Source organism: Odocoileus virginianus, chromosome 2 (genome assembly GCF_023699985.2).
Source record: "Odocoileus virginianus isolate 20LAN1187 ecotype Illinois chromosome 2, Ovbor_1.2, whole genome shotgun sequence".
NCBI lineage: Eukaryota > Metazoa > Chordata > Mammalia > Artiodactyla > Cervidae > Odocoileus > Odocoileus virginianus.
In genome coordinates, this window is record NC_069675.1 from 94497222 (window position 1) to 94513166 (window position 15945).

Genomic DNA, 15945 nt, shown 5'->3' on the forward strand with positions numbered 1-15945 from the left:
CATGCCTAGATGTAGCACATGCCCAGACCCAACACAGCCAGATAAATAAATAAATATTAAAAAAAAAAAAAGACCAAAGATAGCTAGAGGGAGGTCTGAATCAGCTCTCTCACCCGACCAACCCAGGGTCCAGCCTGTTAGCAGTAACACCTAATGAATGGTGGGTATGCTGGTCTCCCATGAACACCACCACACGGCTCAGACTGTCTGAGTGTTATAACCTCCCAGTCACTCCCCGTGCTCATAACTCCAGCCTTTGCACATGCTGTTCCCTCTGCCAGAGCGCCGTGGTAAACATCTTCTTCCGGCAAACCCAAGAGTGAGCTTTCGGCACAGCCTGGATGCCGTGCCTCCTCCTCCTTCCTTCTGATCCTCAGGGCCACTCCGGAGCCCCGTGTTGCCCCTACCACAGCCCCAGTGATGACCTGCCTGTCCCACTAGCTCACACCCACACGAGAGGGCCTGATTTGTTTCTTCCTCATTAGCACAGCGGTTGGCCCAGGGGCGCCTGGTCAACGCTTGTTGGATGACACCCGCTCGAAAACAGGGCAGGTGGGGCCCCACCTGGTCTGTCCCGCTTCCTCATCCATCTTGGAGATGCTGCAGTTCTCCAGAATCATGTGGCCGGAGATGTCCAAGGACATCAGGTTCCCCAGCTTCTGCACAAAGAGGCTCAGCACCTTGCGAGTCAGCTTGAACTTGTAATAGCTGGAGAGGCGGTCTCGGGAGATGTCCAGGTGTCTGGAGGTTGGGGCAAGGGGGTCATGTGTCAGGATCTGGACACAGACTGGGCCTGCCTTGTAGACTCCTGCTGCTTCAGTCAGAGGCCCCTGCTACAGCTGACCCAGGCGCCCTGAACAGCCCCGATCCAGCCAGAACAGGGGTTGTAAAGCATGGGACTGTCTCTTCTAGCCCCACGTGCTACCTGGCTGGCAGGTCAGGGAACTTCTGGGACTGCCGACCCCCACCTCCGTGCCCCAACCCCGCAAGCTCAGAGCTCACCGCAGCTTGTGCAGCTGGACGATGATGCGGATGTGGTCATCCGACAGGTCCATGTTGTAGAGCACGAGGGACACCAGACTGTCTTTCCACTGGGTGAGGAAGGCTGCGTCGCTCGTCTGGATGCCCGAGAGGTCCAAGGCGGCCAGCGAGTTGAGGGGCCGCAGCAGGGACTCCACAGGGACCCCATCAATCATGCGGCCCAGATTGAGGAAGCGCAGGCGGCTGAAGCCCTCGAAGGTGAAATCCTTGACCAGCACCTGGCAGGTGGGGTTGACAAGGCACTCGTCTTCGCAGCCCCCGGGGTTCTCCTCCTCGTAGAAGATGTTCGCACAGCCGAAAAGGCTCAGGGACACCAGGGTGTGGCTGAAGCTCCTTAGAGTCTGCAGGCTCTTGGCGGACAGCTTCTCGCAGTTGGTCAGGTACAGCTCCACCAGGTCCTGGCGGCGGGTACAGCCCCGTCATCACCTCCGCCCACCCCTACCCTGGCCCTGGGCCTGGCCCTGGGCCACAGGTGGGATTGGGGAGGGGTCTGCTCAATAGGGGGCTTCCCTGGCGGCTTAGTGGCAATCTGCCTGCAGAGCAGGAGCTGCAGGAGATGAGGGTTTGATCCCTGAATTGGGAAGATCCCCTGGAGGAGGGCATGGCTACCTGCTCCAGGATTCTTGCCTGGGAGAATCCCATGGACAGAGAAGTCGGGCGGGCTACAGTCCATGGGGTCACAAAGAGTCAGACATGACTTAGCGAGTACACACACATGCGCTGCACAATAAGAAGGGCGCTGGCGGGGCCTTGGGATTCCTGCTGCGACTCCCTGCCTAACTGTCTTGGGGCGGCCTCCTGTGGCCATGCCCGGGGCCTGTATGACTGGGTCTCACCTGCTTGCGAATGGCCTCCAGGTCCTGGTCTTGCACCAGGTCCTCGCGGAGGTGGATGCGGGTGAGGCGGGTGCTACGGGGGTCAGAGAAGAGGCTGAAGAAGCTCTCGTGCGGCTCAAAGTTGCAGGCGGCGTTGACCAGCTCCACGTACCTGGGAGGGAAGGAAGCCTGGTTCAGGGCAGGGCCCCTCGCCCTCCCTTCAAGGCCCAGCACAAGCCTCCCCTGCCAAGACTTCCCTGATCATCCCAGCAGCAACCTCCATCTCCTCCTCCTCATAGTACCTGGCTGGATCCTGAGCACCTGACTGGTGAGTTTAAGGATGGACCCAGGAGTCCAAAAGTAAACTAACTGGTGATGAAGGGCCTCTTATCACTGGCAAATCCCAAGCTCTTCCCCTCTAAACTGTAGACACTTCTGTAACAAACACACACGTCCACACTCCCCGTTTTCTTTTTAAGCCAGCTTCTGGTTCCTTGATCAGCCCCTCCCAGGACCCCATCCAACAGCAAGACTGAGCCGAGGCGTCTGGAGCTCTGAGCTGGGTACAGGGCAAGCACTCAGTAATAGTTCTGCTGAGATACCAGTGGAGGCAAGAATCCTGGCCTGGTTGGGAAAAGCTGTGGAGTCAAAAACTCTAGAATCTAAATCCTGGATTGGATGTTCACTACCTGGGCAACTTCACACAAGTAAGTGAACTTCCCCAGACCTCAGCGCCTTCATCTGTAAAATGGACACAACTTTGGTCTGCAGTGTCTAATCTAGTGCCCAATCCACATCAGATACTCAGAACATTTTTACAAGCTGGGCTCTTGGGTCACACACAGATTCCCACTTTTACAGGCAACTTTCTGGGCTAGCCATTTCCCTCTGGGTAACCTGGGTTGAACCCCAAGCAGTCAGGCATAGACACTACTCTTCTAGGAGTCTCTACTAGTGGGGAGTCCCTTGCAGAAGCCACAGAGAGGGCTTCTGAATGATCTCATCCCTGTTGAGGGGTCAAGCAGTCAGGCACTGGTGCGTAAACATGTAATAAATGTTCAGGTTCACACAGAGACATGTGTGCACAGACACATGTACACACACATGCATGGATACACGTGCACACACACACACACACACACACACACAGGACAGCACGCAACTCCTTCATTTACATAAGAAGTTTCTACATTCTCTTAATGCAAACCGGCAGTTTCACACTCAAACCTGTGCACCAGAAACCCACGTGTGGGCACATACATTCCTTCACGAGTGCATACCACCACACACATACCAACATGTACAATTAGAACTTGATGGACACAGACAGGCCGCTGCTCTCCTGCACCCATGGATAGCCACGTGTGTGCACACCCCCAAGGGGGCACACTCAGGGCTCCCAACCTCTCCCTACACACCCATGCTGAGGCTCGGGCCCTGCCCCAGCCCCGCGCCTGCTCACTCGTTGACGAGCCGGTCACAGATCTCGCTGGGCAGGAAGATGTCTGGATGCAGCCGCAGGGTCTCCTTGTCCAGCAGGTAGCCCAAGGTGCCGTCCAGGTTGCGCAGGCAGAAGTCGGTGCAGAGGGCCATCAGGGACTCGGGGGTGTCAGACGCCATGCTGGGAGCCGGCAGGTGGGCCACACTGGGACAGGGGCCCCCAGGGGCAACTGTGACGCCCTGACACTCACAGAATCATTGGCAGAGCCGTGGCCTGGGGAAGGAGAAAGCAGCTAAGTGAGACACGGGCAAGGGCCGGGACCCCAGCTGCCCTAGGTCCGTCTGCTGTCTGAGTAGTCAAGCTGAGGTCCTGGATGGCACATACAAATTGAGCAGTTTAGGGACTTCCCTGGTGGTTCAGTGACTGAAAATTTGTCCTCCAATGCAGGGGATACAGGTTCGATCCCTGGTCAGGCAACTAAGATCCCACAAGCTGTGGAGCAACTGAGCCCATCTGCCAAACTATTGAGCCTGTGCTCTTGAGGTCGCAACAAGAGAGAGGCCTGCGCGCCACCATGAAGACCCAATGTAGCCAAATAAATAATCAAAAATTAAAAACAAAAAACCAAATTCAGCAGCTTAGCAGGGTCAGGGCCCAGGACTCCTGACTCCTCCCTCCCCTGCACCCCACCATGGCCCACTCTGATGTGCTACCATCTACACGTGATTTGACCTGTGCAAAGAGCAGGGAGTCTTGTCGGAGCGTCTCTGTGACTTCTCAAAGTCTTCGGGCCGATGTCTGTGTTGGGGACCCAGCGCTTGGGTGGGGCTGGCAGAGGCCTTTGCCAACTGCTACACTGGGGTGTCCGCTGCTGTGTCACCTACCCTGTCTAGAGCTGTCACGGTGGGGACATGTGGTGTGTGCCAGGATTTAACAGACAGGGCATCACCGCATCTCACCGGATACGATTTGCAATGAGGGCTCCTCCCAGGGGAAATGAAGATACATGACCACAGAGAAGCTGTACATTAATGTTCAGCGTGGTATGATCCCAAAGCATCAAAAATGGAAACAACTCAAATGCCCATCAACTGACGAATGGATAGACAAAAACATGGTATAACCATGCCATGGAATCTTACTCAGAGGTAACGGGAACGTGGTGTGCACGCTACAACACTGCACCTTGAAAATGTTATGCTAAGTGGAAGAAACCAATCACAAAAGGCCACCTATTGTATAATTTCATTTGCATGAAATGTTTGGCCAAACTGGCAAACCCACAGAGACAGGATAGATTAGTGGTTGCCTGAGACTGGGAGGCTGGGGGGATGGTGCAGGGAAATGGGGAGTGACTGCTAAGGGCTGTGGATTTCTTTTTGGGGTGAAGAAAAATGTTCTAAAATTGACCCTGGTGACGGTTGCACAACTCTGTGAATAGACCCAAAACCCACTGAATGATTTACTTTAAACAGATGAACTGGATGGCATGGGAATCACACAGCTCAATAAAACTGTTATTAAAAAAGCAAGGTCTCATCAGACAGAGAAACACAAATGCCATATGACATCACTCACATGCGGAATTTAAAAAATAGAACGAACTAGTGAATATAACAAAAGAGAAACAGACTCACATAGAGAACAAACTAGTGGTTACCAGTGGGGAGAGGGAAGGGGAGGGACGAGATGGGGTTAGGCGTGTAAGAGGTACAAACTATCAGGTGTAAAATAAATAGTGTATAAGGACATATTGTTCCAACGTAGGGAATATAGCCAATATTTCACAGTAACTCTAAAAAAGTGTAACCTTTAAAAATTGTGAATAAGTATGTTATACACCTGTAACATTAACTATACCTCAATTAAGAAAAAAAAAAGCGGGGACTTTCCTGGAGGTCCAGTGGTGAGTACTCCATGCCTTCACTGTAAGGGCCCAGGGTTCAATCCCTGGTCAGGGAACTAAGATCCCACAAGTTGTGTAGTGTGGCAAAAAAATAAATAAAATAAAAATGAGGTATAGTGAGGGAGTTTGGGATGGACATGTACACACTGTTATATTTAAGATGGATAATCAACAAGGGCCTACTGCATGGCACAGGGAACTCTGCTCAATGTTATGTGGCAGCCTGGATGGAAGGGGAGTTTGGGAGACAATGGACACATGCATATGTACGGCTGAGTCCCTTTGCTGTCCACCTGAAGTTATCACAATGTTGTTAACTTGCTGTAGTCCAAAACAAAGTAAAAAGTTTAATAAAAAAAAAATAACAGCGAAGTCTCTGAGAATCTTCATGATCTTGAGGTAGGTAAAGTTTTCTTAAAAGGACTCATAAGATAAAGACAATAAACTGATATGCACTGAAGTGAAGAACCTTCATTCATACATACACGAAAATTAATTTGAGATAGACCACAGACCATGTGAAAGGTAAAACAAATAGATTTCTAGAAAAAACATAGGAGTATATCTTTATGATTTTAGAGTAGCAATCATTTCTTAAATAGGTCACCAAAAAAAAAAATCTATAAAGAGAAACTGACAAATTGGACTGCCTCAAAATTAAGACTCTTTTCATCCAAAGGTACCATTAAGACAGAGAAAAGACAAGTCACAAACTAGAAGATGTTTCCAATAATATATCCAACAAAAGACTTGTATTCAGAATATATAAAAACTTATACAGATCAGGACACAGAATCCAATTAAAAAACAGACAAAACAAACAAACAAACAAAAAAACAGGTAAAGGCCCTGAACAGGCCTTTCATAAAGGATAAGGAAACAAACAATAAACATAAGGAAAAGGAAAACCACAATGAGATACCATTTTGCAGCCATCAGAACAGCTCCACTGGAAACAACAAAACAGGCAACACCGAGCCTGAGTGAAGCTATGAAAAAAAAAGAAGCTATGGAACAAGAGGAGGCCACCCACACTGCTGGTGGGAGTGGGAACTGGCGTGAACTGGGAGTGTAACTAGAATACTCTGAGATGCTATTAAAGCTGAACACACACACGCGGTCAGTGGTCAGCAGCCCCACTGCCAGGCATACACCCACCAGCAAGGCATGTGAATGTTCATGGAAAGACACAGACAGAATGTCCACAGCAGCACCATCCCTAACAGGACAGAAGTTCAATGTCCAGACATGAGAATAAAGATTACGGTTGACTCACCAATGCAACACTACACAGCAATAAGAATGCATCACCTCTCAAACAGCCTGGATGAGCCTCATAATGCTGAGTGAAAGGAGCCAGACGCAGAAGAGTGTATACTCATACACGGAGTGAACCCACTTATGTTTTACTTCCTTATGTTAAAAAACAAGATAATCTGAGAATTAAATCCCTGGTGGTCCAGTGGTTAGGACTCCACACTTCCACTGCAGGGGGCACAGGTTCCATCCCTGGTTGGGGAACTAAGGTCTTGCATGCCATGTGACATGGCCAAAAGGAAAAAAAAAAATTTTTTTTTAAAAGAAGGAAAATCTAATCTGTGGTAGCAGAAGTCAGGACTGTGGTTATTTTGGGGGTTTGGCTGGGTGCTGAGAAGCTTCCAGTCCCTTATCTGAGTGCTGGGCATACAGGTGTGTGCACTTTGTCAATATTCAGAGAGCTGTCTATTACGACATGTGCACTTCTAAAAATGTATATTGCAATTCAACAAAAAAGAAAATGGCCTGGACACCAAAGAAGTCCACATTTAAAAGGGACTGGGGGTCCACGTAAGTGATATTCCAACTGACTATGCATCGTCAGCTACCGCAAGTGGCTAGTGAAACTGAAGTAGCTCAGTCGTGTCCAACTCTTTTCGACCCCGTGGACTGTAGCCTACCAGGCTCCTTCCTCCATGGGATTTTCCAGGCAAGAATACTGGAGTGGGTTGCCATTTCCTTTTCCAGGGGATCTTCCTGACCCAGGAATCAAACCCGGGTCTCCCGCATTGCAGGCAGATGCTTTAACCTCTGAGCACCAGGGAAAAGAGAGAATGAAAACTGAATCTTCAACTCCAAGTGGAGTGAATAAGACAGGTAACAATCAACCATTTACAGACCCAAGGACAGTCGGGAATTAGTCCCAAACCATTTTCCTATGACAGTCTACATCAGAAATGGGAGAGAAAGGGACTTCCCTGGTGATCCAATGGCTAGGACTCTGAGATCCCAATGCAGGGGGCCCTGGTTTAATCCCTGGCCAAGGAACTAGATCCCATATGACGCAACTAAAAATCCTACATGCTGCAAGGAAGATGGAAGATTCTGTGTGTCGCAACTAAGACTCGGAGCAGCCAAATAAACATAGATCAAAAAGAAGTAGGGGCGGGGGAATAGGCAAAATGAATCTATGGTGTTAGAAGTCAGGGTGGTGATTACCTTTGCAGGAGGCAGTAATCAGAAAGTGGCAGGGGTCTCTGGGTGGGCTGGGACAGGTATGTACACTTGTGGAAATTCAAACTGTCTGCTCAGGCTCTGGGCGCCTGTCCTAGTCTATAGTGTCCTTCAATAGATTTTGCTTTTTTTCAAGTGAAGGCTCTGTGGTTAGACAGAGCCATGTTTCTTTTCTTTTTTTTAGAGCCATGTTTCAATTCAGTTCCACAGTTCACTTGTAAATTATTTAACCTCTCTGGTCCTCAGTTCCCTCATCTGGAAAATGGGGAGAGCAATCCCCACTTCACAAGATTGTTGGGAAAAATGCCTCATCTCAGGCGTGACAGGTCTCAGTGCACAACAACGGGTGGTCATGACCCCACCTTACAGGTGAGGAAACTCCGGCTCAGAGAGAGGGGCTGCTCTGTCCAAACTGGGATGGGAACCTCATCTCTTGGAGGGTTCTGCAGGGGTCGAGGCCCCAGCATCACCCCTGGCTTCTTGGAGCCTCTGCATCCGCATTTGAGGCTTCTAGGCTGCTCGGGAAACTGAGTGGGCGGCCACAGAACACTGTGCCCCTTGGAACGGCCAGTTCTAGGTTCTGGCGCCACTGGTGACTGTGCTCTAAGAGCTCTGGAGCCAGGCCAACCCAGCTTCCAGTCTCAGCCCCGCTGCCTGAGAGCTGGTGAACTTGGACAAGTGTCTTCACTTCTCTGTGCCTCAGTTTCTTCTCTGAAACAGAGAACACCGAGTGCAGATAACACAGAAGAATATAGAAAGGGCTTAGCATGGTACCCAGCACATTGTAACTGCTCCCTAAAAGCTTTCACATCACCATCACCGTTATCATCCCTTTCTCCTGCCTCACCTGCCCTGGTCCCCAGTGCAGGATCTGTTCCCCCCAGCTCCAGGGCCCTGGCTCCCTGCCACCAGGCTCACTGTGCCAGCTGTTCCACTGGGGCCGTGACACCCTCGAGGAAAAGCGCAGTAAACAGGCGGCGCGGCCCTGGGCACGGCCCTCCCCTGACTGCGCTCACTCTCAGATCTTCAAGAGGGCAGCAGCCTCTTGCCCGGGAAGCTGAGCTCAGCGTGCACACCACTGGCAGGGCCACGCGTCCTGCTGGAAACTGCCGAGTTCATCTCTTCAAGCAGTCACTCAAGGCCCCCAGAAGCGGAACCAGCTCAGCAGCCTGCTCACCGTCTCCGACTCCCTACTCCAGCCACAGTGGCCTCCTTTGTTGTATTGGCAATGGGCCAGAGGCACAGGGTCACCTTCAGACCTTCGGCATCCACTTTTTCCCCTCAACCCCGTTCCCAATGCCCAAAACACATTCCTGCCCCTCCTCCAGGAAGCATCTCCCAACCTTTGAACTCTTTACCCAGCTGATGTCTCCATGCCCTCAGGCCTTAGTGTTGCTTCCTCTGGGAAGCCTTCCCTGACCTGGCCAGGGTTCTCAAGCTGGCTGCCCCCACGGGCCCCACCACAACAATTAATATTTTGAACTGATGCCGGTTTAATGATCCAGCCTCCCTGCCAGACAGCCAGCTGCATGAGGGCAGGAACCGGGCTGTCTCCTCTGGTCCCATCCCTGTACTTGGCCCAGGGTTACTGTCTATGGAGCACTGTGGGCCTGAGGGTGACCGAAATCAGGCAGGTCTTAGTCCTCGTGGAGCACATTGGTTCTGGAGGGGGACAGACACCCCCACCAAAGCAGCACAGAAACCCACGCCACTGGACCCCATGCTCTGAAGGAGAGGGTGGTAGCTGGGGTTCTGGGTGCCCGAGTCCCAGGGGACCTGCCCTGGGCTGGGGAGTTAGGGCGGACGTCCTTGGAAGTGACATTTCAGCAGCAACCCAAAAGATGAGTCATAGTTCACTCCGGTGGCAGGGAGAGAAGGGAAAGGCGTTCCAGGAAGAAGGATAAGATGCTCCCAGACTGAAAGGGCAGAGGGTGGGGGCCCTGGCACCACAGCCTCGATTCCACGACTCCGGGCGGAACAAAAGCCGCATGCCCCGCGTGGGCACGGCACATATGCTGTAGGGTTTCAGCACAAGCAGGCGACCTGGGGGGCAAGGCATGCTCTCGGATGCTCCCCACCCACTGTGCCCGGGACAGTGCCAGCACCCAGGGGGCACAGCAGAACCCTCCCCACTTGGGACAAGAGAGCTGCAGGGCCTTCACTCTTTCCATAGAACAAGCCCAGCCACCCAGGTAGCCGCTCGGCCCTAACCCTGCTCCTCAGCTGGAAGAAACACCAGTTTGTCAGCCGCCAAGATGAACCAACTGCCTTCAGAAGATAACTGGCCAGATGGCACAGATCTGGCAACCAGCTTTTGGCAGTGCCAGCCCTGCTGCCGGGGCCGGGGATGAGCCGGAGGAAGAATGGGCCATCCATCTCGGCACAGAGGCTGAGATGCCTGGGGGCCCCCCTAACTGTACCCCTTCCGGCCAGAGGTGGGCATCTCTACCCACCCCATGACTAGCCCCTCAGGCTCTGCATTCTCATGGCGGGCACTGGCCACTTGGGATTCTGGCAACTGGAGATGGAAAGAACCCTGATTATAACAGAACAAGCACACAGCAAGAAGAACCCTGCATCTTCCTCCATGCCATCTCCTGCCTGCATCTGACAGGAGCTATGACATCCTGGGGGGTGGGGGGCAGTGGGGAGCGAACGGTAATAGCCGCCTCCAAATCGGTTGCTTTGTCTAAGCTCCTTACGGCTTTATTTCATATAGTTTCTAACTTAACCAACAAACGACATTCTCAAGGATCCGGTGCTGTGGCTAATTCATTGCTTGTACGATAATTTGTCTAACGACTCCTCCCCCAGCCTGGGTTGGGCCCCGACGATCCAGGAGGAGGGGAATCCTCTCCGCTTCCACCCTCCTGGATCCTCGGGGCCTGGCCTGTGCCTGGCACATAACAGAATAGAGGTTTGCTTCTGCCGGAGCTGCCACATTAAAACACCCTGAGGTAGAGATTGTTACTCTGTATTCCCATGAAGACACTGAGGCTTGTCTAAAGTCACACAACTAACAAGAGTGGGACTCAATCCAAACCTAAACCAAACCCATGCTTCTTACCAAGTCATCCAGTCTCCTGTACATCCAATGGGAAGGGAATCTGGGATCCAGAGCAGGGCGCATGGGACCCTGCCAGGGTCCTGACACCCAGCTGACAGAGGCTGGGGGAGCCAGAAGCTCTGAGTGGTGCCCACCCTGTGAAATATTAACCCAGGAGCTACAGGGAAAACCCAAACAAATATCCTATTTACAGAGGCTGGAAGCTTTCCAGGAGGGAGAGGATCACAGGCCAGATAAAGGGGGTGGGAGGCTGCTGTGGAGGGGGTCAGGGCAGGTGCTGGGGGCAGGGGTGCAGGCGAGGCTCTGAGGGCATCCCAGCTGGTCTCTGACCTGCAGAGACTACTCTGCAGGGTGGGTGACATTAGGAAGATGTGGAAATGGAAGGCGCATCGCCACTCACTGGTGTACAAAGAGGCAGAGCGGCCTTGGGGACATGTAGGTTTCACGCTTGCAACTGAACGACGATCACAGTCATACTGAACACCGTATTCTGAGGACCCTGCTAAGTATTCCGCACGTGCTAACTCATTTAATTCTCCCAACAACCACGCGAGGCGGGAGTTATAATCGACCACTTACAGACGAGGCAGCTGAGACTCAGTGGTGAGCTGGCCACAGACTATGTATACGTACACAGGTCCACGTGTACAGATCAGTATGTATACATGTATTCATTACTCTGAGACTCCGAATTTTGTGCTTCCCATGCATGTGTTCATTGAAGCCACAAATAACCTACAAAGACATATGATTTTGTTTTCCAGATGAAGAAACCATGGTTCAAGGATGTGTCATGATGTGCCCAAGTGCCCTAGGAGGAGCTTGGCTCTCTCCATCATTATGCTGTGGGCAGGAACCGTTTCTTCAAGCCTCAGCTCTCCCTTCTGTAGCATGAGCCTTCGCCTCCTTACAACCTGGAGTGTCCCTGGGCACTGAGCATAGATGATCAGGCATCCCTGACTATCCTATGGGCATACATTATTTTTTGACCACAGGACTAGAAGCTTCCGAAGAAAGGACCCAGCGTAACTCATGGGGTCTCCATGACACAGTAATCATGTGACTGGTTGGTTGCAGGTGAAGGAGCCTTAGCTCCATGAGGTCCCCAGGCAATGTTTGCCAGCCTCAATACTCATCAGGGTCCTTATCTGCCCATGAGTTGCCAACAGCACCTACTTATGGGTTTGCTGAAGAGACGTGATGAAATAATGGCAAGAAGGTGGTAACCAATAATTATGGAGGGATGTCCCAAGAATAATGCTTGGAGAGCATTATTCCTTATGCCCATTTCTGAAGCTGGAAAAATTAGCATCAGTGATTGAACCAGTCACAGGATATTGGTCTCAAAGTAAATGCTCCAACAGGGGTCTCTGAACTTGCATTTCAAGGGTCAAGAACAGCTGAGGCACTGAAGTCCTTTGCCCAAAGTGAAGCCTACAGAATCATGGTAATGCTAATGACAACAAGAGCTGTTCTTACCTGTGTAGAGGGCATTAGAGTGCAGTAAGTGAAAGTCACTCAGTCGTGTCTGATACTTTGCGACCCCATGAACTATACAGTCCATGGAATTTAGGCCAGAATGCTGGAGTGGGTAGTCTTTCTCTTCTCGAGGGGATCTTCCCAAGCCAGGGATTGAACCCAGGTCTCCCGCATTGCAGGTGGATTCTTTACCAGTTGAGCCACTAAGGAAGCCTAATACCTGTGTCTCGTTTCATCCTCCCAACAGCATAGAGCTAGGGTAGACACAGGAAAATGTAGGCCCAGGCAGGGGCTAGGACGTGTCCAAGCTCACACAGTGAACCAGCGGCAGAGCTGGCCTTGACCCCAGCTCCCTAGATGACGACTGGCCCAAGGTTCTACCCGCAGCAACTGGCTCCAGCACCCCGGCTCTCAGTGTCAGCGTGCTATGGCTTTTCATTTTCAAATCCTCTGGCCCAGCTGTCCTGCTCAGCTTATGAACCCAAGCCTGCTGACATACTCCGGGCTTGGGGGTTGAGTAGACAGAGCAACCACACTGTTCCATGCCTTATCAGGCAGGCTGCAACACCTCAGCCACTGCTGGGTGCATCTAGGATCAACAGTCTCCATCAGCCACACACACCCCAACCACATGGCAACATGCACTGCTCCCCGCGGCCCATCTCCATGTCATATCTATTTCAACACCATCATTTGGCCTATATTACATGGCAAAATGGGGATTTGCTGGGCCCTTAAAAAAAAAAAGAGCCCCTATAGCCTCCCACTGGTGTCAGAAAAGCCAGGATCCAGGTACTATGACAATGATACGCAACCACTGTTCCCCCTGAGGGGTGACAAGTTTCCACTTTGTCTCCCCCACTGTTCTCCAGAATTCTACGAGTTCAGAGAGGTAGCCAAGAGCTAGTGACATCATTAACTGGTGCTAAAAAGAAAGGCTTTGAGACAGACACATGCAAACATTTCCTCACCATCATCATTGCCATCAGCATACCTGCAAGACTTACTGAGGACTTAATATGCACCAAATAGTGCACCAAGCACTTTAGTACGTGACGTCTCATTTAGCCCAACAATCCTATGCTGTAGATGAGGACAGAGAGGTGGGAAAAGGTCCTTCATTCAGTTCTCATAACCGGCAAGCAAGTGCTATGACCAGATTTAACGACAGTGCTCTATTTCCATCCTTTTTAAAATTTATTCTATCAATGGTCATTGTCAAGATGGGAAAGAGTACTTACAACGCCAGGCAGAGCATAATGGCCATTTGTCACCTAGAACAAATCTGTATTTTCTCTGACCACCAGACACTTCAAATTCGTGCAGTTTTGAAAGGTGTCCCATTAGACACCTTATGACCCTACATCACATGAACAGCCCAACACCCTCCCCACTAATGTCTCGTCCATACTCTTCTCTGACTTCCTTATCAATCACTCTTCCCCTCCTTCACTCTGCTCCAGCCCTACTGTCCTCCTGCTATTTCATAAAACCATCAGATTTTCCACCTCAGGACCTTTGCACTTGCTCCCTCCCCCCACTTAGATCTCTGCGCAGACACCTTATTAGAGCCCTTCTCTGGATCACCCTCTATAAAAAGGGCAAACCCAGTATCCGACCCTTTCCATGGCCCTTCCTGCTCTATTTTTCTCCACCTTACATAACTTTCTGATTTGCTGAATGAACGAGTTAATTGAAACAGAGAGACTTCTTTGCTAACTGGCAACCACCTCCTGCTCTCAAGTACAGCCTCCTATGACCCTTTTCAAAGCTGTCCTCGATACTCATTCTAACAAGCTTGAATCCTGAAGAGAAACACTGTTTCTGAGAAAGACCATATGGGGGGATTTTTTCCATGGGGGCATCAGACATTCCCTCTCTGATTTAAAAATCAAACGCCGTGCTTACTGGCACAAAGACTGGCAATATTGGACACCTTGGGCCCCAACGCAGCCAAGTCAAGTTCCACCCACAGAGCTATAGCCAGCAGTCAGTTTCACTTTCAACTCACCTATCGGGCTCCCTTGGCCCTTAGGCTTACAATACTACACCATCCCTTTCCCACCCTGTTGGATTCCCACCACCCCAATCGTGTCATCCCTGAGTTTTCAAGCACTGCTTTGGGGGAACTCAAGCTCATCCAACAGGTAGGAGGGGCAGAGGCTGGTTCTTCCAGCCCTGCATCTATCCCCCATTTTGTAGGGGCCATGAACAGAGCGTCATTTTCTTTCTGGACGAAGGGTGCTCAGTTTTTTAAAGGCACGTTTCTCAGACCTGGCAGCAGGGGTAGACCAGGGAGTTCTCCCACACCTCCGGCCCAGATGCAAATGATTGCAGCGGCGATGGTGAGGCACCAGAGGCAGGAGGAGAAATGGGTAGGACGCAGATCCATCCCTTGGCCCCGGGAACGAACGGGGTGTGCTTTCCTCGGCGAAGAGGCGCAGAGGATGCGGCCCTGAGAGAATCCCGATCCAGAGCTCCTGCGGAGGCAGGGGATCTAGCCACGCTAGGGCCGGGGTCTGGGGGAAGACCGGGGGTCGGCGGGGCGGAGCTTGGGAATCCCAGGGACCGGATCCCCGGGCAGGATGGGGGTCGCGCCGTGGCGCTGGGAGGGGGGACCCCGTGGCCGTTACCTTGCCCTTAGGGCTGCGGGCGGGGCGGAGGGCCGCCGGGCGCTGACTCCGGGGCCCGGCCCCACCCCCGATCCGGCTCCTACGGCTCGGAGCCTGCAGCCGCCGCCGCCTCCGCTGTCAACAAACCCCAGGCGCGTCACTTCCGGGACCGCCCCTTAGCAACAGCGAACGGGTTCCCCGGACCGGTTCCCACGGCGAACGCGGGCGGCGGCTGCCGAAGGTTCCGGGGCCCCGCGTCGCCTGCTCTCCCGGACACCGGCCAGGTATGTGAGTAGTAGAGGAGGGGAGCGGTGGTTGGTCCCCGCTCCAGTCCGCCCTCCGGGCGCTCCTCACGGGCGCTCGCGGGGCTGGGGCGCTGATGGCGGGGGGGTGGTGCGGGGACCGGCTCGGTGACACCGGCTTCCGGCGGCGCTCTGACCTGAGGTTCCCCGGAGGCCGGGAATAGTTAAGGGTGGACTGACTCCACCTTCCTCGTCAGCACCGACGAGGCGCCTCTAGAGCCTGCCCCTCTGTCCAGCGCCCTATTGGACGTCTCTCCCTGGCTTCTCTGCAGGTAGCTCACTCCCACGCGTCCAAAAGCACTCACCGTCTTCTTCCAGAATGCGGTGCTACTTCTCCAGTTAGTTAAGCCCTTCGGGCGCCTCGGAGATCACCCTGGGCAATGGGGAGTCGGCTTTGGCTCCTGCCGTTTTCCTCAGCTCTTTGTCCAAGTCGTCAAATCCTCTAAGGGTCTCTCAAACCAGCCACTCTGCTTCTCCAGTAGGGACAGTCTCTGTCCACCATCGTTTCTCCTCTGGATTTCTGCAACAGCCTCCTGATGGAATCCCCTGCTCCTTCCCCCTCATGCTCTCCACAGTTCCGTAGTGAATGTTTCCAAAACCAATAAATCTGATCACGGCACTTCCTTGCCTAATAATCCTTAACATAGACAAGGATGATCGGCACCCCCGTCTCTCTCTCCACTCTTTCCCCTTTCTTGCTATCCCCCCCAATCCTTTCTCCAATCCAGACAGCTTAAAGCACTTTTGCTTCTTTTAATGCTCTTCTCACCCGTGTGTGTGTGTGTGTGTGTG

General features: G+C 52.3%; 2 protein-coding genes across 4 annotated transcripts in view; one reads left to right on the forward strand and one right to left on the reverse strand.

The window, feature by feature from the left end:
* The window catches only part of ZER1 (zyg-11 related cell cycle regulator), a 29949-nt gene extending 14967 nt beyond the window's left edge, over positions 1–14982 (reverse strand). For 2 of the 3 annotated variants that reach the window (XM_020874815.2, XM_020874814.2), the window contains exons 1-5: positions 14873–14982; positions 3319–3570; positions 1878–2028; positions 1003–1439; positions 565–741 (exon numbers count right to left, since the gene is read on the reverse strand). In XM_020874815.2, the coding sequence (XP_020730474.2) occupies positions 565–741; positions 1003–1439; positions 1878–2028; positions 3319–3476 (923 nt within the window). In that variant the 5' untranslated portion in view covers positions 3477–3570; positions 14873–14982. Of the gene's footprint in view, positions 1–564; positions 742–1002; positions 1440–1877; positions 2029–3318; positions 3571–14513; positions 14536–14872 lie in introns of those variants that run through there. The other variant, XM_070453951.1, reaches the window with a different exon arrangement.
* Positions 14983–15053: 71 nt separating this feature from the next.
* TBC1D13 (TBC1 domain family member 13) overlaps positions 15054–15945 on the forward strand; it is a 30313-nt gene continuing 29421 nt past the window's right edge. Inside the window, exon 1 of the mRNA XM_020874820.2 lies at positions 15054–15135. The gene's annotated coding sequence lies outside the window, so the exon portion shown is untranslated. The remainder of the gene's footprint in view (positions 15136–15945) is intronic.